Here is a 21,701-nt window from a genome sequence, read left to right on the forward strand (position 1 = left end):
ACACACACACACGAGTGAGTGTGTGTGCCTTAGCAGGCTTACCCATAATCACCATCCTGGGATACATCATGACGAATCCGACCAACTGCAACATCATCTTTGCTTGACACCTTGAAATCATCATAATAAACAACAATGTCAAAATTCACATAAAGAGAGAGAGGGAGAGGGAGAGAGAGAGACCTCTAGCGGAGTAGGGAAGTAATTGGAAGCCCGATCATCAATCACCACAACACCAGCAGCTCTACTAAGAATGTCCCTTGCTGTGTTCTGAATAATCAGCCAAAGACATGATCAACATCAAGAAAGTAGGGAAGTCTGAAGGTTTAGTCTCTAAAACTTTAAACAACGCATGACTAGCTAAAGAGGCCAGTCTAGGTAAAAACCAGCTGATATATCTTAACCAAGCAAATGCTGGTCATTCACATTAGAAGCTATACTAATAATAACTTCTACATTGTTTATAGAAATCAAACATGTATTCACATGTTCGTCGGCAATCAAAAAACAGGGGCATAGCCCAGGGTGCACACTTCACCATCAAAACATCAAATTCAGCTCACATGCACGCATTCAGTGATCCTATGAATATGAGAGCATTGCAATATTTATTCCACAATGAAAAAGACAATTTCACTTAAAACCTAGATGATGAAAAGCCAATGAAAATGCCAATCTTGAATTATAAGGCATTGGCTCACAATTAAAGTTAGTTCCTAAATTGGAATATGGTTTGGATCTTGAATTGGAGCATCCATTTATGTGTCATGTTTAGAGTTACTTCATCCAGTTGCATGCACATGCATGTTCACACGCATTAAGAGCTACATGCATGAGTAGCCTTAACATAGAAGCATGAATAAAGACCCGTTTTCTTGTTCTACCAATTAAGACTGAAAGTCTTCATTTCTAGAGCTATCTAGATTATTCTGGGTATTTCATTGATTGAAAGCTCCTGGATTCAATAAGAAACTTTTGTAAGGTATGGTACCTTAGTTCTCATAAATTTTGGTTAAGATGCCAATATTTAGAGCTCTCAGCAACTGTCAATATAAAGGTTTCAAAGTTAAATCATATTTTTCACCATCTAAAAAATGGATCTCATGGTGTATTAGACATGATAAAACCTTCTAACATGTTAAATCAACCATATTAAACACAGCTGTACGGATATATTTACCATTTGTTAGCTAAATCCATACAAACAAGAGTGTGTACCACCATAAGTGTAATGTCAAGTATTTTCACACTTAGTTAAATTTGAGATTTTCGAAAATTTGGCAAAGTTTGAGAGAAAAATCGTTTGAAACTCGATTTTTGACTTATGTTTTTGAGTTTGGGCTTGGCCCCGATCTCATCGATTAAGTCGAGATGAGTCAATCGAAGCGTAAGGAAGAGTTTTATTTTTGACCTTTAAATTCAAGCAAAATTCGAAATATGATTTTCGTGTAATATGTCGTTGGATGGGTCTAAGAATTCTAAGCGCAACGATATTTTATTTTATTTGATTCGGGCTACGATGGGCTCGAAAAACACATTTTTTCAAAAATTGTGCAGTTTGTCGAATCAGATCTGGACTTGGATCAGATCAATCTGATGAATTTGATCTAAATTAATATGGATTTGGACTCTATCCAAGACCCATTTGAATTTTTAAGATGGATTTGGATCTTAGATCCAGATCTAAATACATGCCTAACGATTTTTTTCACTTTAAATTCATTAGAAACCTTAAAATTGGAGTTAATTAATGTTAAGAAGCCTCCCAAGTTAATTTGATAATTTTTGGAAGCTTCTGAAAATTTATTTATTATTTAATAATAATAATAATAATAAAAATAAAAAATTAATTAATGTATTTCTGAAAATTTAATTTGACAATTGTTTAGGACTCTACGTAGAGCCCTTAAACCCATATAAAATCACTTTAGAAGTGTTCTACTTCAATAATATGATTTTTGAAAGCTTTTAGGCATTTATTTATTAATAATAAATAAATAAATAATTTTAAGTAATTATGAGATTTGTTTTTAGAGAGTTTAAGACTCTTTATAGAGCCCTTGTTCATGCCTTAAAAGCTTTAAGAAAGTTTTTTTTTTAAAAAAATACTCAAATTTGAAAAGTCAACACTTAGAGAGTTTCAAAATTTTTGAAACTCTAATAGATAAGAGAGTTTCAACTGAGGCTGCACTCTCTTCTCCAACTTATTTAGAGCTCTATAAATAGATAATAAAAGGAAGAAAGAAAAAGAGAGAAAGAAAAAAGAGAGAAAGAGAAAGGAAAGAAGAGAGAAAGAAGAAGGCTTCTTCTTCGATCATCCATCGTTTTCCACCATTATTTTTTTTTCGATATATGGTAAAGGTACGGGTTTCTCTCTTGTTTCGAATGAGAAAAAGAGCACGGATTTGTATTCCATGCAATGTTTTGGTAAAAATACATAGGAAAAAAGTAAATCTAGGTATTTACTCCAATGCGAGTTTCATTTTTTATCTTTTTCGAAGTCTATTTAAGGGAAAAATCTATATTCACGTACTTATATTTGTGGATCCCCAAATTAGACAGATTTGCCATGTTTATAACATGCACAAATCTGGTTCAGGTTTGGTGCATGCATACTTTTTGTAACGGGATGCAAGAATAAATAGTTACATGTGTTCTTGTGATTTGATTTGTTAATGGATGCATGCCTAACCTGAAAAATCTGTAAAATCGTGTTTGATGGCTGTGAATCATGCATAACAGATTAAATATAGGCATACTCTTGCATATTTGATTTACGAATCAGTACAAGCATGCAAAACCCAGTGGAATCATGTATTTATATGCATACTTGAGTGAGGAAATTCCACATACGTGCAACCTAAGTTGAGCGTGTATAGGCATGCTCCATTGAATCTAATAATATGTGTTTTGCATGCTACATATATGTATATTATGTTTATTTTCTGTTTCAAAAAAAAATTATAAACATATATATATATATATATATATATATATATATAGCCATGTTGGGTGCTTTAAGAGAAAAAAAAATGTGGTCTGTTGGAGTTTTAGCAACTCAGTCAACCAACTGGGTTTCGCTGGGCTGGTTTCGTCAGCTTGGATTGGCAGCCTGACTGCCAGGCCCTGATAAGACTTCCCACGCAGGCCCGGGCTAGAGGCTTGTGCATGGGTTGTCAAGCCGAGGCTGGCTTGACAGCCCTGTGTGCTTGACTGGGCCTGTCAGGCCCAGTCCAGCCACTCGAGTGGACTAGGGCAGGTTGGGTCCTGCCAGGACCAGTCCAGCCGAGTAGCTGGACTGGTAGGAGGGCCTGTCCAGGCCACTCAGCCGACTCAACTCGGCTGGGTTGAAGCCAAGCTCAATGCCGGTCTGTTTTCACAAAAAATTATATATATATATATATATATATATATATATATATATATATATATATATATATATATATATATATATATATATATATATATATATATATATATTGAAGCAAAGGTTGCTAAAACAAGAATTTAGTTATGGGATAGGTGGGTAGCCTGTTTGGGTTCAGCTGAGTCGGGCTAAACCCCAGAAGTAGACTAGGTTTGATAAGCCAACTTTAAAAATTTCGTCTTTCAACACTTGGTGTTATGCAAACCTGGAAATTTTATATTAGGTATGCATGTTAAATTTCCAGATTCTTGGTAAGATGGTAACACCTGTGATGTCATTAAATGTCCATATCTTTGCTTGAGAAACAAGCTGATTTATACTGGATCAACCTTCCAGTTTGACCCTTATGCATGCTAATAATGGAATATTTCACATGCGCAGTTGACACAACTTGCTTGCTTTGGCTTTAAATGCAGATTGGTTATCACATGCATACATAAAACTTCAATTTTGGAATGCAGACAGTGTGTGCTTATGTGGGAGTGAGTTCTCATGCTTGCTAAATGAGAGCATACAGTTGACATGAATATGCACACTCAAAAGAAAACATTCATTGACATATATATGTACACTCAAAGAAATCGTGCATTGATGTTAATACGTGTACTTAATGAAAGTATGCAATTGACATGATTATGCGTAATGAATGAAAGCATGCAATTGACTTGAATATGAGCATTAAATGTCACTGCCATATGAATTGAATAAAAGCATGCTTATAAATATCCTAGTTTCACGCGCATAGTTATATTTTCCATATATGAAGGTGCATTTAGAAAGCATGTGATTTATTTCATATATGCCATATTATTATGGTTTTTGCATATGGTGCTTCGGTGATCAAAATGAATCATCGTAGGCCTGTTGAGCCTCGAGCTTTGGTTTTCTCTTTTTTTACTTATTTTCAAATGCATCGCAAAATTCACATTAATGTTGCACTGTTTTACATTGTTCTATGCATTTCTGCGGACGGTGGTCCTGTGATGGTTCTCGCAGGAAAATATGCGAGTTTGTGTCTTTGTTTGCATGCTGAATTGCAAATTAAAGAATTGATTATTAATAAACAAGTAAAGATAAAAGAGCATTGTAATATACGTTTTGAGATCTCTCATCGTTAGAGTGAAAATCTTAAAGTTTCGGTTTTGGAGAAACACGAGGATACAAAAACTCTGTGTGCATTATTGATTACTCTGAAACCCGATACTGAGGTTCTTTCTTCTGACCACGGTTTTAGGGAGAGTCCACTACTTTGCCTAGGGTGGTGTGTAAAGACAACTGTTGTTTTGGTATACCAAAAAAGTAACACTTATGGATGCTAATGTCCCTGGTGTCTCGATATTAGATGTTGATTTCTATTGTTTCGATGGATGATGTTTCTTGATATCAATCGAGGGCTAAGTTTGAAACCCAATAATAAAATACAACTTGTATGCTAAGTTACCCTAAGAACCCTATTTAACCTCGAAAATTCTTACCTGTTTTGAGTATCTGTGAGTAATGAAAATAAAAGAGTGAAACTTAAATTGTGTGCATTTAATAGAGACATGCATGTAAAAAAGGACTTGATTAAAGATAATAATTTGTTCATGCATTGCATTGAAATCATGCATATTCTTACTATGCATTAGATCATGCATATTTACTTGTTTCCTGAATTTTGATATAATGATGAATGCATGATATTTGTTCTCTAATGCATGCTAGATCTTTGTATTGCTTAATTTGTGATCTCTGTTGTTTATTAATTGTTTCCTCATGCTTAAAAATTGTTCTCTATTGCATGAATGATTAATTGAATTATAAAATTGTCATAATTACATCCCTCTAAAATATTGCATGAATCTTATTTATTTTCTTTTTACTTGTTTGTTTCATTAGAGGAATTCGTACACAGAATTCTTTGGATTCTGATACCCCTATTTTTTTTGTTTTTCGCAGCCTCAGATGCCTAGTAGAGTGACTTGCTTCTGAGAGAAGCTATGAAGGGACTACACGGTTGCTTGGCAGATTCTTTTGGATAGCGTAACTCTTCTTTTTGCTTTATTTACTTATGTTTCAAACTATATGCATTTGAATAAATAAAGTTTGGTTTGGTTTGGTATGAAAGATGAGTATAAGATCCCTTGTGGTGGTGGTTGTATTTTAACTGAAAGGCCCCAGGTCTCTGGGAATGTTTTCGCACTTGTTTAAAAACTAAAAAAAATTTATCATTTTTTCATGAGTATGAGTTGGGGTCGTTACAATAAGCTATCATGGTACAGAACCACCATATATATATATATATATATATTTACGCATGCATGCGCACACACACACAAAGAACTTGAATGGAAACGACATCATAGCATCTTCAAAATCACCATGTTTAGAAACAATTAAGGCATATAGGCTGCCAATACACTCGAGTGTATATGATCAGTTTGAAATGTATGTGCATATGTGTGTGTCTGTCACTGTGTGTGCACAGGTGTGTGTGTGTGTGTGTGTGTGTGAACGTGCGCGGGGTGTGCACACACATAGAATCGACCTAGACCCTGAGCAATCAAGCACAATCCACAACCAAAATGCCCTTATGCACCATCCTGTTTAGTACCTTTTCAATTGAGAGACTGGTTATATCATCTTTTCATAAGAAAATGAATGGGGGGCATGTTAGACGTGTGCATTATCAATGCATGAGGATGGAACCAGATGTAGCAGCACATTCAGCATGTAAGAAAGGTCATTCATGCATTACCCTGCGTTAGGGCAACAACGGCAGCAAGTTTGCAAAGGATCTTAATTCTTAGGTTTCTAGGTTCGGGCCAGAAGGGCCTCTTTAAAGTAGCATTGTCAAAACCCATAACCCCAGCAAACAGCAATACAGCAGGAAGTCATGAAACCAGGCATATATTATTCCATTCTCCCCATTCTACGAGATCAATAAAATCCAACTTTTCTGCACCTCCACTCTCTTAATGCCAACATGATCATCTTTGAAATGTAGCTTTCACAGTATACAAAAGAAGATTCAGAATACTCCAAACATGGGCATGTCAGAATGACAACGGAATAGATGTAGTGACCATCTTCGAGTTAGATGCCAGCCTATTTTACCTCCTACAAACCAACCGTACTAATATCACACATCTCAGTGCCAACAGCAATGGGTTGAGCACTTCATGAACAATGATTATTTACTTTTACAATCCTACAGTTTTGGACACCTAGACATACCTCTTTCTGATGCATGAAGCTTTACTCCCCGCTTCACATAGGTATTCACCACTCAGAGGCACCCATAAGTAGGGGTGGCAATCGGGTCGGGTTGGCGGGTTGGCGTGTCAGCATACCTCAACCCGAACCCGACCCGTTTATTAAACGGGTCAGCTGTGGCAAACACGAACCCGACCCGTTTAATAAACGGGTAACCCGACACGACCCGCCAACCCATTTAATAAATGGGTTGGGTCGGGTAAACGAGTTTTCAGGTTCGCGGGTCAGATTGGCGGGCCGGGTTGGCGGGTCGGGTTGGCAGTTGATGGATCAGGTTGGCAGGTAGGCAGGTTGGCGGGTCGGGTTGACGGGTCGGGTTGGCGGGTTGACGGGTCGGGCAGACGGGTTGGCGGGTTGACCCACCCGCCTAACCCGTTTATTAAACGGGTCAGCCGGGTTGGCGGGTTGGCATACCCCCAACCCGAACCCGACCTGTTTAATAAACGGGTTACGCGAGTCGACCCGTTTATTAAACGGGTTGGCTTAAGCCCAACCCGAACCCGCCTAAGAGGCGGGTTGGCGGGTCGGGTTGGCGGGTCGTGTCAGAAATTGCCACCCCTACCCATAAGGCCATCTGTGAAGAATAGCTGCCTTATAGTTTTTTTTTTCCCAAAAGAAAGACACCCTGTAGATTTGACCACACTATCACACGTAAAGCATATCCTGGAAAAATGGCATTCCCATTGTTCATGGACCAATCATTGGCAAAAGCATCCTTAAAAACAGCATGTTTAACTTTTGGTTTTGGGTTCTTGATTTCGCTTTTTCCTTTTTTATTGTTTTTCCAAATTTATCTGTTAGATTTCAAAAGAGATAGCTATTATAGAGTTTTTTTCATTGAAACACTAGGAGCAAGAATAACTACCCTACTACAGCCACTGAATATTTAGCATATAGCAAAAGGTTGAAGAAGCAATGAAAAGATGAACATGAATCACATTCCATGTAACACATACGAGCAGCACAAATGCTAGGTGGTTAAACTTATCCAGATTACCTCATCAAGCGACTTCTCAAATTGCAGATTCACACTCTCAGCATGTGCGCGCATTACGGGAACTCGAATACATGTGGCGGTTACCTTCACATTTGGATCATTCTGCAAGAGCAATTAAAAGGCAAAGTCCGTGAGCAAGTCATATGGATTGCAATGCTAATTATGAATTTAAAAAGTAAAAATGAAAGTAAACTTCAAAAAATGCAAATTCAGATAACTAGAAGACAAAAGAAACATACCCAAATTTTTCTTGTCTCCTTTACCAATTTCATTTCTTCTTCATTATAACCATTTGATAGAATTGGGGCATTGTGAGAGAAAAGATTGAAAGCATACTGCATATCAGAATGAGATACGAGTGCATTTTACAATCAATGGAGGAATATATATTATTCAATTAACACAACAAGCAAACTATGCTATTCTGAGGAAAAAATCTCCTGTAAAAAATGTTTACTGTAGCATAAGTACATCTGATCGAGTTATGACAGAACAAACCTGTTGCTTGAAAATTTTGCAAGTTGGTCTCTTCCCTTCCAGGACCTATTGGAGTAGGGCACAGATAAATTAGTTCAATATTCCAAGAAATTTTATACTGTAAGAACGCCATCACAACTATCGCTCAAATAAAAATGGTGAGAGTAAAACCTCACGAGTTTGTAGTTCAAGCTCTTCCATGGCTGCTGCTCCTGCACCACTGGCTGCTTGATATGTGCTCACCACCATCCGTATTACCTGAAATAACATGTTAATTTACAATGATATAGTAGCCCAAACTATGTAATTGGATAAATTCTCATCCTCCTCTATCTGTTGCAGGTCAAGGATTCCTTCTCCTTCCCTTTTTTTTTTTGAGAGAACGCTGGGGGGAGTTACCCCGAGGATATATTAAATATAAAAGCAATTACATCTGATCTGTCTTATCCTTCCAAAATAAATTGTCACATGAACCCAGAAATAGAAGAATAGAGTCCATGGCCAATAAAGGACCCTTGAAAATACATTTTTCAATATCAAAATGTTTCGAGAAAACGATAGCTGCAGAAGAAGAAACCCGCCCTTCACAAGCAGCCACGAGAATCCTGTGCCAGCTAACATCATTGGCAACAACCTGGAAAACTCAAGAAATAATCACAGCAACAGGCCTCCACCAACAGCCTGTCATGCTGTCTACGGAAATCTCCTATAACATAAAATTTTTCTTCATCATATGCTGCAAAGGAAATTAAATCCATACCCCAGAACTGAACCGATGCAAATCTGAAAGTAAGAAGATTAGATTCCCCGATCCAAAGGAATCTGAAATGATGCCTAAACGAGCAAATGCCTGAACACGCTGAACCTCATGCTCCTTCCAATCCAACGAGTGAAAGTGCTCCGAGCATGTTAACCAAAGACTCAGCAGCAGCATCGCTTCCAGGTATAATACCTTCATGATAAGCCTCATTTCTCAAGCACCAGATCCTCCACAACACAATGTGAAAAACAATATCCCAACATTTTTTCAGCCATGTAGAAAACTGGACCGACCTCCACCATCATGGATTACATTCGAATGCGGTAATCTTCGAACCTGAAATTTACTACAAATATTTTCTCATATTTTTTGAGCAAACGAACATGAGAAAAACAGGTAACGATGATTCTCCTCAACTCTACAGCAAACTGGGCATCTATTTGGAATTGCCACACCAAAGCCTTTCAACCTGTCCTGCGTGCGAAGCTTGTTTTGGCACGCTAGATACACAACCCAAATTGCCCTCAGAGAGACCTTAATCCAAACCAGAGAATCACATGGATGATGAGGTCTTTCCGATCGAAAAGCATCTCAAATTTCTTTCCTAGAAAGCATCTCCGTGCTACAAGTACCCTTCCACCAAATCTGGTCCCTACCTTGCGAAAGCTGAAATGAAAAAAAAAACAGTGCCATACCTGATCAAGGCTCGGAAAAGGTGGGTAGACACAGCTTCCAAAGACAAACATGCCATTTTTCACTGAAGTGCTCTTAAATTCTTAATATAAGAAAGAGAAACCTGATCAGTTTCTGAAATTAACGAAAGAAGGGGTGGCCCATTCCAAAGATCCGTCCAGAATTTCGCTGTCGCTCCATCTTGCACCATAAAAGACATAAAATGTTCGATCTTCAATAAAAAATGTAATATCGCGCTTTTTCACACTTAGCCAAATTATGATTTTTCACACTTAGCCAAGTCTGAGAGAAAAATCGATTGGACCCCGTTATTTAGACCGATGTTTTTGAGTCTAAGCCTGGCTCAAGTCCCATTTACAAGGTCGAAACGAGCCAATCGAAGCGTAAGAAAGAGTTTTAAATTCGAGCGAAATTCAGGTTATTTTTGGGTAATGTTCGAAATTTGATAGTAGTGTAATATGCTGTTGGATTCATCTCTAAATGCCGAGCGCAACGATATGTTACTTTGCTGAATTCGAGTTCCGGTTGGCCCGAAAATTGCGTTTTTACAAAAAATGAACAGTTTGTTAAACTGGATCCGGATTTGGATCGGATCGGACCTGGTGGGTTTGACCCAAATTAATATGGATATGGACTCTATCCAAGACCCATATTAATCTGGATTTGGTCTAATCCGAAATCCACTTGGATTTGTGGAGTTAGATTTGGATCTTGGATCCGGATCTAAATCCAAATCCATGCCCAACATATTTACAACTTTAAATTAGAGTTAATTAAGTATAAAAAGTCTTCCTAGTCAATTTGACTATTTTTGGAAGCTTTTAAACAATTAATAATTAATTAAATATTTAATAATTACTTATTTTTTATTAATTCCGAGTTGGTAACGGGGGCTGATTAGGGCTTTTAAAAATGGTCCCTCATAGAGCTTTTAAGGAGGTTTGAAAATATATATATATATATATATATATATATATATATATATAGAAATTTTCAAAAAAGTTTTTAAAAAAGGGCAAGAAAGGAGAGGGTCCAAGAGGGAAACCCACCCTCCCCATCCCATCTAAAGAGGGCCGGAGAAGGGGGGGGGCATCACCCCCTCTTGCTTAAACAAAAGAAAAAAAAAGAGAGAAGAAAGAAAGAAAGGGAAAGGAAAAGAGAAAGAAAGAGGGAAGAAGGAAGTAGAAGAAGAGGACGATCCAACCATCCATTAAGGGGTTTTCCTCTATTCCTACAATGTACGGATTTTTCTTTTGTTGTGAATGAGAACAAAGGCATGGATTTGTATTCCATGCTATGATTTGGTAAAAAAAAATACATGGGGAAAAGAGTAAATCAAGAGATTTACCCTAATAAGAGTTTGATTCCCATTTTTTTTTTGGAGTTTATTCATGGGAAAAGATATATTTACGTAATCATGATTGTGGATCCCCAAAACTAGACAGATTTGCTATGTTTAGGACATGCGCAAATCTGATCCAGGTTTAATACCGTGTAAGTTTACAACCTTATGGGAAATAAATTTCAAGTTTTATGTGTGTGCTCTGTTCTCTGTTTTTAAGTTTGCTTCCGTCCGTCTACCTCCCGGTTTCCGATCTTTTCGGTTCCGTTTCCTTTTTGGTATCAGAGCGAGTAGTACGATATAAAGTAAAAGAAATAACCTTGACTTTACTAAAAATTCTCGCAAGAAATGAAAAAGTCATGATATAAAAACTGCTGGGGGCCACTACCTACGGGCAAAACTTTTATTTTGTCGTATTGTAGTTGTCGTCTTGTAATAATTCGCCTGCGAGCGAATCTGCTTTTTCAGTTTGTCGTTTTGTGATTGTCGTCTTGTAATAATTCGCCTGCGTGCGAATCTTTTTAGTTTTTGTCGTTTTTCGCCTGCGTGCGAATATTTTACTTTTTGTCGTATTCGCATTATTGCGAATAACTTTGTCGGCCGCATTATTGCGGACCCACTTTGTCGTCGAGCTGCATTATTGCGGCCAGCTGTAAATGCAGCTGCATTATTACGATTCCCTCGCATTATTGCAGCCAGCTGTAAAGGCACTGCATTATTGCGATTCCCTCGCATTATTGCAGGCCTCTGGAGGTTATAAATACCTCCTCAGTCTGCCTTAGAAAATCATCGAGAGAGCTCAGACCGAGAACCTCTTCCTGATTTTCCAAGTCTTCCAGTCCTTCGTCCAGTTCTTCGTCAGTCAGTCTTCAGTCCGTGTAAGTTTACAACCTTATGGGAAATAAATTTCAAGTTTTATGTGTGCGCTCTGTTCTCTGTTTTTAAGTTTGCTTCCGTCCGTCTACCTCCCGGTTTCCGATCTTTTCGGTTCCGTTTCCTTTTTTGGGGAAATAAATTTCAAGTTTTATGTGTGTGCTCTGTTCTCTGTTTTTAAGTTTGCTTCCGTCCGTCTACCTCCCGGTTTCCGATCTTTTCGGTTCCGTTTCCTTTTTGGTATCAGAGCGAGTAGTACGACCCGTCCGGTATTGAGAGTTAAGAAATTACCTATTGGATTCCAGAAGCTAAGGCGTAGAGAAAGGAGTCTCGTGAAGCCGGTGCTGTTAGTGTCTCCAGTCTGTACTTTCTGAGACTATCCTCTTACCGAATGGTTGTTCTAGTGCAATAATGCGAATACGACAAAAAGTAAAATATTCGCACGCAGGCGAAAAACGACAAAAACTAAAAAGATTCGCACGCAGGCGAATTATTACAAGACGACAATCACAAAACGACAAACTGAAAAAGCAGATTCGCTCGCAGGCGAATTATTACAAGACGACAAATACGACAAAATAAAAGTTTTGCCCCCCCAGCAGTTTTTATATCATGACTTTTTCATTTCTTGCGAGAATTTTTAGTAAAGTCAAGGTTATTTCTTTTACTTTTGATAATGACTGCTGAATTATTGCTCTGATGTCGCCCCAGTAATTATCTCTTGTTGAACTGTTAATACAGGTTTGTAATTTTATTTCCTGTATTTCAATTATAGTCCTTAGGGCTTCTTCAGCATGTTTATGGGCGATATTTTCTAAGTCGCGTAGAATACCGCTGAGTCGACTGCACTCCTCCATGGATTGTCCTTCATTGAAGATTCCGAACCGGAAAGGAGGGTGAAGTCTTTCAATTGTGGCCTTGTATTCTGCAACAAGGTCACTACCTGAGCGCCCAGCAATTGGGCCTCCTTCTGCATTTGCTGAGATGGGGATGCTTTGGATCTCCATTCCTGTGAAAAATCATAAAATTTGTTAATAATTGACAATTTTTCATTAGGAAAATTCCCCTTTTCTTGGATGATTACTGTAATCATCCTGGATAACGTGTCAGCTAACACGTTCTCTTTTCCCTCAATGTGCTCGAAGATGATGTTGATGCCCAATCCTGTGATGAAATCCACAAATGCAATCCATCGAACCCTTGATGGCTTGTTTACATTTGTTTTGTTGAAGAAGCTTATAATCGCCTGGCAGTCTGTTCTGATCAACAATTCCTTCTGCTCAAGATAATATAGCTTCAAACTTTCCAAACTGTTCATCACCGCATGTATTTCAGCATCGATTGATGATTTTGGGGGATTGAACTTGCCACTTGCATAAGCGCAAGGTTTCTCCATAGTTTTAGGGTCATATTTTCGAGGCTTCCATTTTATGACCCCTCCCCAGCCTTCCATACACCCGTCCACTTCTAGAACCAAGTATGCATCTTGTGGGGGTATGGATAATGGTGGCAGGTTCTGAACCTGCTGCTTGATTTTTCGAACAAGAGCCCAGTCTTGTTCGTTCATTCTTCTTTCTCCTGTAGGGCTTGTTTTGCCGTACAGGGGAGACAACAATTTACCCAGGTTGGGAATAAAATTCCGGGCATAGTTCAGAATTCCCAACCATGAACGCATACCAGCTTTTGTTGTGAGTTCTTCATCTGTTTTTTCAAGAATCTTTTTGATGATGTTAGGCTGTAGAAAGATATCACCTTCTCCGATGATTGCGCCTAAGAACTCCATTTTCTTTTGTCCAATCGTCATTTTGGTTGGACTAAGAACTAATCCGTGCTGCTGGCATCTCTCCAGAAGGATTCTGAGGTGTTTAGCATGGGCGTCTTCAGACTGTGAAAACACCAAAATGTCGTCAATGTAGACAGCAATGAATTCCTCAGTACCTTTGAAGCAATTATCCATCTTTCTTTGAAAGACGGCAGGTGCGTTCTTTAAACCGAATGGCATTACCAGCCATTCATACAGTCCCTGTGGTACCCAGAAAGCGGTTAATGGGATTGATGACAAAAAGTAAAATATTCGCACGCAGGCGAAAAACGACAAAAACTAAAAAGATTCGCACGCAGGCGAATTATTACAAGACGACAATCACAAAACGACAAACTGAAAAAGCAGATTCGCTCGCAGGCGAATTATTACAAGACGACAAATACGACAAAATAAAAGTTTTGCCCCCCCAGCAGTTTTTATATCATGACTTTTTCATTTCTTGCGAGAATTTTTAGTAAAGTCAAGGTTATTTCTTTTACTTTTGATAATGACTGCTGAATTATTGCTCTGATGTCGCCCCAGTAATTATCTCTTGTTGAACTGTTAATACAGGTTTGTAATTTTATTTCCTGTATTTCAATTATAGTCCTTAGGGCTTCTTCAGCATGTTTATGGGCGATATTTTCTAAGTCGCGTATAATACCGCTGAGTCGACTGCACTCCTCCATGGATTGTCCTTCATTGAAGATTCCGAACCGGAAAGGAGGGTGAAGTCTTTCAATTGTGGCCTTGTATTCTGCAACAAGGTCACTACCTGAGCGCCCAGCAATTGGGCCTCTTTCTGCATTTGCTGAGATGGGGATGCTTTGGATCTCCATTCCTGCGAAAAATCATAAAATTTGTTAATAATTGACAATTTTTCATCAGGAAAATTCCCCTTTTCTTGGATGATTACTGTAATCATCCTGGATAACGTGTCAGCTAACACGTTCTCTTTTCCCTCAATGTGCTCGAAAATGATGTTGATGCCTAATCCTGTGATGAAATCCACAAATGCAATCCATCGAACCCTTGATGGCTTGTTTACATTTGTTTTGTTGAAGAAGCTTATAATCGCCTGACAGTCTGTTCTGATCAACAATTCCTTCTGCTCAAGATAATATAGCTTCAAACTTTCCAAACTGTTCATCACCGCATGTATTTCAGCATCGATTGATGATTTTGGGGGATTGAACTTGCCACTTGCATAAGCGCAAGGTTTCTCCATAGTTTTAGGGTCATATTTTCGAGGCTTCCATTTTATGACCCCTCCCCAGCCTTCCATACACCCGTCCACTTCTAGAACCAAGTATGCATCTTGTGGGGGTATGGATAATGGTGGCAGGTTCTGAACCTGCTGCTTGATTTTTCGAACAAGAGCCCAGTCTTGTTCGTTCATTCTTCTTTCTCCTGTAGGGCTTGTTTTGCCGTACAGGGGAGACAACAATTTACCCAGGTTGGGAATAAAATTCCGGGCATAGTTCAGAATTCCCAACCATGAACGCATACCAGCTTTTGTTGTGAGTTCTTCATCTGTTTTTTCAAGAATCTTTTTGATGATGTTAGGCTGTAGAAAGATATCACCTTCTCCGATGATTGCGCCTAAGAACTCCATTTTCTTTTGTCCAATCGTCATTTTGGTTGGACTAAGAACTAATCCGTGCTGCTGGCATCTCTCCAGAAGGATTCTGAGGTGTTTAGCATGGGCGTCTTCAGACTGTGAAAACACCAAAATGTCGTCAATGTAGACAGCAATGAATTCCTCAGTACCTTTGAAGCAATTATCCATCTTTCTTTGAAAGACGGCAGGTGCGTTCTTTAAACCGAATGGCATTACCAGCCATTCATACAGTCCCTGTGGTACCCAGAAAGCGGTTAATGGGATTGATGATGAATCCATCATCACTTGATGAAAACCACTCTTCAGGTCAAATTTTGAATATATTTTGCTGCCTGCAACCTTTTTAATGATGGAGTTAATCCCAGGCAGCGAATACTGATCCTTTTCAGTATTGTCATTCAGGCGCTTGTAGTTGAATACCATGCGCTCCTTTCCCTTCTTAACAACGCCTGTTTTCGGGTCCTGAGTAGTTCCCGAATGTACAATGATAGCTGTTGTTCTATGTTGGCTTTGGGAAGGCCGAATGACTCCAAGCTGTAGCAGAGCTGCTACATGCTTTGCAAATGACTCCTTCATTTGCGGGGTGACCTGCTTTAATGGCCTGTCTTCAATTAAGAAGTCAGGATTCTTCAGAATGATTTTGCAGGTAATCTGATTCCTGGACCAATGTTTTAACGGATCTTCACCTATAAAACCAGCATCCGTTAGTTTTTGTATAATTGGAGAGAACTTTTTCTGAAAGTTCTCTGGTGTTGGTCCTGAATTGTACATGACTGCCTCCTGCAGTTGAATGTACTCAACTTCATCCACTTCTTGAACAAACGCAGAGATCTGGGCAGTTTGTTGCGTCTGTATAGTCGTGACATTTCTGTAGAAAGTGATTATATCACCTTCTATCCTCAAGCCACCTTGCATGGCTCTGATGAAGTTGCACCCAATTATCATTTGAATTTCCCCACCAAGCTGCATGGGGAATGCATATGTATATGGGATTCGGAAACTATTGTCTCCGATGATCATTTTCCCATATTTCAACTTCTTGTTGGCGCTCTGCTTGGAATTGACACCTGTAAACTGCACAGTAAAAGTATTGTCTTCCAAGGCTGAAGCTGGTATAGATTTTTCATCTATACAACATGTAGTAGCGCCTGTGTCAAGGATCGCCTTGACAGTAAAAACTGGAGTGCCCAGGATTTCAAAGCTAACACTCAAATTATAGAGACGGTTTCGAACTGTTTTACCGCCTGGCTTGAATCCACCACACTCCGCTGCGAATGTGTGTTCTGTAGAAAGAACAAACACATCATCTGAATCTTCAGCTTTAGCTATTTCTTTTCCTTTATCCTGCAGACCAAGTTCTTTGAAATCTTTTTCCAGGTCTTGGATAAGTAGCTGATCCTTCAGATACTGTACTTCTTTTTGTAGCCGCTGGTTTTCAGTTTCCAGCCATTGGATATACTCCACCTGTGCCTTGATAATATTTCGGAACTTTGTGGGTTCCTCCGGCGTTTGTTGAATAGGTTCAACCGGCACGTTTCTGTTGAAGTAGTGCGGACCGCATAGTCCGCAGGCTACAATTCCACAATTAGAGCAATTGATTCTTGCTCTCTTCATTGTTTTAATCCTGCAACAGCAACAAATTGGATTTTCTACTACCTTGTTATGTTGCCAGTCATGGTTGCAGTGCATCTGCTCTGGCTTGAGCAGTATACTAGGCCTGTAGCTGTCCACCTTGTCTTCACCAAGACGTCGGATCATGTTCAGACTGAGAGTCTGAAGCTGATGCTCCAACGATTCATCGTTGTCTTTATTTTCCGATACGGAAAATATGGCATCACTAACAGCTTCGCCTTCATCTACTGATACAATCTCATAATCATCAGGGAGTTCCAATCCTTCAAAGATTGCTGTTCTCCTGATGTTTCTTTTCTCATTTGGGCATTCCCTTGCGAAATGCCCCTCTTCGCCACAAAAATAGCATTTGCATCTTCTGGTACGCAGCAAATGCTTTTTCTTCTCTATTCTGGCGTGGGTAGGATGAGGCTTCCCTTTATATGTGGAAGACTTCCTGTACCCGTATTTCTTCTTCTCTCTGGATTCTTTGTAGTATCCCGGGATTGGAATTTGAGAACAGAAGGATAAATTCTTCAACGATCTCTTGAATGCAGCATCCTTGCATTCCTGTTCCAAATATTGATATGCATATAGTATTCTAGGAACTAATCCGATTTTAACAGTCGGATATCGCTCATCAAATCCTCTTTTGATGCGGCTTCCTAGATCACCCGGCATCTTCATCCAGAACTTCTCTGAAATTTCATCAGAGATCCAAACTCTACCTGTTTTTGCAGCTAAATGAAGATAATCGTTCATGTACTGAACAATGAATTTGATATTGCTGCAAGAGAGTTTCTCTAAATCTCTATACGCTTGATCTTGAATCCCCGTTGTACCCTGTGAAGGGTCTTCAAGCGTAAAGACAAGTCTCATCTGGGCCAATATATTATTGGTCCCTTCCCTTCCATCCGCAGTCGTGATGAGATGTTCATACTCCGTTTGATATTTCATTCGCCACTGTACCCATATCAACTTTTCAATTTCTCCGAGCAGATTCTCAATGAAATCTGCTTTGTCTCGGGCGTCTGTGAAACCTTTATCAGCAACGAGGTTTCTGGTGATAGACTCCCATCTGGAGAATACGTCATGGAACATGCCTATCTGTTGTGGAATCACAAAGATGGCACCTTGGGTTTGTTTAGCGGAGGGCAAATCCCACATCTCATTGTTTGATCCCCTCTTGAACTTCGTCTTGCTACTTGAGGCTCCTTCGAAATGGGGAATGATAGGAGGAGTCTGACCGGTAGCAGGGGTATAACCAGGCTGGTTAATAATTGAATCCTGCATAGCAGGATCATATGCGGACGAACCTTCGGTTATGGTGGCTGCGGCAACAGCCTTTCTTAAATGAGAGAAGGACGGGTAGTCCATCTCCTTTTCGAGGGCAAACGTTTTCTCACCGGCAAAAGGATTGATAAAATCATCTTCGTCGCCGTATGAGTCCCACTTTGGCCCTTCGCTTTCCTGAACATTGCACTGAGCTGCTAGATAGTTGTGATAACTTTCAAAGTCATCATCATCTTCTTCCGAGAAGAACGCCAGTACATGCTCTGTTTCATCATTTTCAGGTTCCTGAGAGTAATCCCCGAACCTGACTGATACTCGACCATCTATTAAATTAGATGTCGATGCTTCATTGGGGGTAGAAGGTGGCGGCAGTACCGTTGAATCAGCAATGATCCAATCAAGGCTTTGTGAATTTTGATTCGTGAGCCTTCGGCCGGGAAGAGCAGTGACTCCGTGGCTATTTCAATAGTCAGTCACATGACTGATCTGATAAGCGAACGCCATGTTAGGAGTGTTTGACAATCTCCCAATTAGACCGCGAGTGATGATGAGGTTGGCCTCACCATTCCGCCAGTTTTGATAACCCCTGGTTCTGACAGAGATTTGGAAGTGCTGGTAAAAATCCCGCAAGGTCATTATTGTGTCTGGCACAATAAAAACAATTTGGCGACCTCTGGAAAGATCCACTTCCATTGTGGCAAATATCGATTGATCATTCTGCCACCTTGTATCTCTGAATACAATTAGGGCTTGTGTGCCCTCATCCATCCGATGCAGAATTTGAAGCCGTACTTGTGCCAAGCCAATATGAATGAAGCGAAGATTGCTTCTTCGCAACTCTTGGTAGCTATTGGGCTGAATGAATTGACGATCCACTTGATGACCGTCAGTACATGAAATGGCTTCTTCGGACAGGTGCTGATACACCCGATGTTGGGTTGTATCCTGTCGGGAGTTGTACAGTACCTCTGCAGGTACCATATTAGCACGTTCACGTAATGAGCGCTGCAACTGCTGCTCCGGTTGGAGTTGAGACTCCAGAATTTCTAAATGAGGCCGGCGATGCAGTATTCGGTTAACTCCCCTCTGAAGGTTATGTAACCTTCTTTGACCAGTTCTGTAATCTCGAATCTGGTCTTCAAACTCAGTTGTTGTTGAAGTAGAAGTTGATGGAGCGTTAGAGATGGCAGCAGGCCTTCGGTCCATCACGGCTTTACTTTCTTTACTTCGTCACTGAGGATTGTATACGGATCTTTGAACACCTTGAACTTTCCTTTCTTTTCAGAAATAGAAAGCCCTTTGAACTTTTCCGAAAGTTCCTTGATGATCACGTCTTCCTTAGACTCTGCTTGAGTACTAAGTGCTTTCAACTCAGCAACTGAGGATGCTAATACGACTTGATTAGCGATCACTTGAGTTAACAACTGGATGATCGAGTTTCCTTGCTTTGCAAGGGATACGAGAGCGGTTCCTGTATCTTTCAATCCGCTAGGAGGGATATAGGTTACAGCAGGGGGGTCTATAACACTAGTTTCAGATACTGCTTTCTTAATAGCAGGGTTATCAGACAGACTAGAAGGTATAGAACTTGACGAATTACCGCTCATTAAAGGAGCAGAGCAACTAGAACAACCATTCGGTAAGAGGATAGTCTCAGAAAGTACAGACTGGAGACACTAACAGCACCGGCTTCACGAGACTCCTTTCTCTACGCCTTAGCTTCTGGAATCCAATAGGTAATTTCTTAACTCTCAATACCGGACGGGTCGTACTACTCGCTCTGATACCAAAAAGGAAACGGAACCGAAAAGATCGGAAACCGGGAGGTAGACGGACGGAAGCAAACTTAAAAACAGAGAACAGAGCACACACATAAAACTTGAAATTTATTTCCCCAAAAAAGGAAACGGAACCGAAAAGATCGAAAACCGGGAGGTAGACGGACGGAAGCAAACTTAAAAACAGAGAACAGAGCGCACACATAAAACTTGAAATTTATTTCCCATAAGGTTGTAAACTTACACGGACTGAAGACTGACTGACGAAGAACTGGACGAAGGACTGGAAGACTTGGAAAATCAGGAAGAGGTTCTCGGTCTGAGCTCTCTCGATGATTTTCTAAGGCAGACTGAGGAGGTATTTATAACCTCCAGAGGCCTGCAATAATGCGAGGGAATCGCAATAATGCAGTGCCTTTACAGCTGACTGCAATAATGCGAGGGAATCGCAATAATGCAGCTGCCTTTACAGCTGGCTGCAATAATGCAGCTCGACGACAAAGTGGGTCCGCAATAATGCGGCCGACAAAGTTATTCGCAATAATGCGAATACGACAAAAAGTAAAATATTCGCACGCAGGCGAAAAACGACAAAAACTAAAAAGATTCGCACGCAGGCGAATTATTACAAGACGACAATCACAAAACGACAAACTGAAAAAGCAGATTCGCTCGCAGGCGAATTATTACAAGACGACAAATACGACAAAATAAAAGTTTTGCCCCCCCAGCAGTTTTTATATCATGACTTTTTCATTTCTTGCGAGAATTTTTAGTAAAGTCAAGGTTATTTCTTTTACTTTTGATAATGACTGCTGAATTATTGCTCTGATGTCGCCCCAGTAATTATCTCTTGTTGAACTGTTAATACAGGTTTGTAATTTTATTTCCTGTATTTCAATTATAGTCCTTAGGGCTTCTTCAGCATGTTTATGGGCGATATTTTCTAAGTCGCGTAGAATACCGCTGAGTCGACTGCACTCCTCCATGGATTGTCCTTCATTGAAGATTCCGAACCGGAAAGGAGGGTGAAGTCTTTCAATTGTGGCCTTGTATTCTGCAACAAGGTCACTACCTGAGCGCCCAGCAATTGGGCCTCCTTCTGCATTTGCTGAGATGGGGATGCTTTGGATCTCCATTCCTGTGAAAAATCATAAAATTTGTTAATAATTGACAATTTTTCATTAGGAAAATTCCCCTTTTCTTGGATGATTACTGTAATCATCCTGGATAACGTGTCAGCTAACACGTTCTCTTTTCCCTCAATGTGCTCGAAGATGATGTTGATGCCCAATCCTGTGATGAAATCCACAAATGCAATCCATCGAACCCTTGATGGCTTGTTTACATTTGTTTTGTTGAAGAAGCTTATAATCGCCTGGCAGTCTGTTCTGATCAACAATTCCTTCTGCTCAAGATAATATAGCTTCAAACTTTCCAAACTGTTCATCACCGCATGTATTTCAGCATCGATTGATGATTTTGGGGGATTGAACTTGCCACTTGCATAAGCGCAAGGTTTCTCCATAGTTTTAGGGTCATATTTTCGAGGCTTCCATTTTATGACCCCTCCCCAGCCTTCCATACACCCGTCCACTTCTAGAACCAAGTATGCATCTTGTGGGGGTATGGATAATGGTGGCAGGTTCTGAACCTGCTGCTTGATTTTTCGAACAAGAGCCCAGTCTTGTTCGTTCATTCTTCTTTCTCCTGTAGGGCTTGTTTTGCCGTACAGGGGAGACAACAATTTACCCAGGTTGGGAATAAAAT

General features: G+C 39.8%; 1 protein-coding gene across 1 annotated transcript in view; it reads right to left on the bottom strand.

Annotated features, from left to right (window-relative positions):
* The window catches only part of LOC149831015 (uncharacterized), a 112,453-nt gene that overhangs the window by 371 nt on the left and 90,381 nt on the right, over positions 1 to 21,701 (bottom strand). The window contains exons 5-10 of the mRNA XM_090013609.1: positions 8,328 to 8,414; positions 8,178 to 8,222; positions 7,919 to 8,014; positions 7,680 to 7,781; positions 184 to 270; positions 43 to 110 (exon numbers count right to left, since the gene is read on the bottom strand). Coding sequence (XP_089869735.1) covers positions 43 to 110; positions 184 to 270; positions 7,680 to 7,781; positions 7,919 to 8,014; positions 8,178 to 8,222; positions 8,328 to 8,414 — 485 coding nt within the window. The remainder of the gene's footprint in view (positions 1 to 42; positions 111 to 183; positions 271 to 7,679; positions 7,782 to 7,918; positions 8,015 to 8,177; positions 8,223 to 8,327; positions 8,415 to 21,701) is intronic.

The sequence above is a fragment of the Nuphar pumila genome, chromosome 7, assembly GCF_984573655.1.
Source record: "Nuphar pumila chromosome 7, dmNupPumi1.hap1.1, whole genome shotgun sequence".
Classification (NCBI taxonomy): domain Eukaryota; kingdom Viridiplantae; phylum Streptophyta; class Magnoliopsida; order Nymphaeales; family Nymphaeaceae; genus Nuphar; species Nuphar pumila.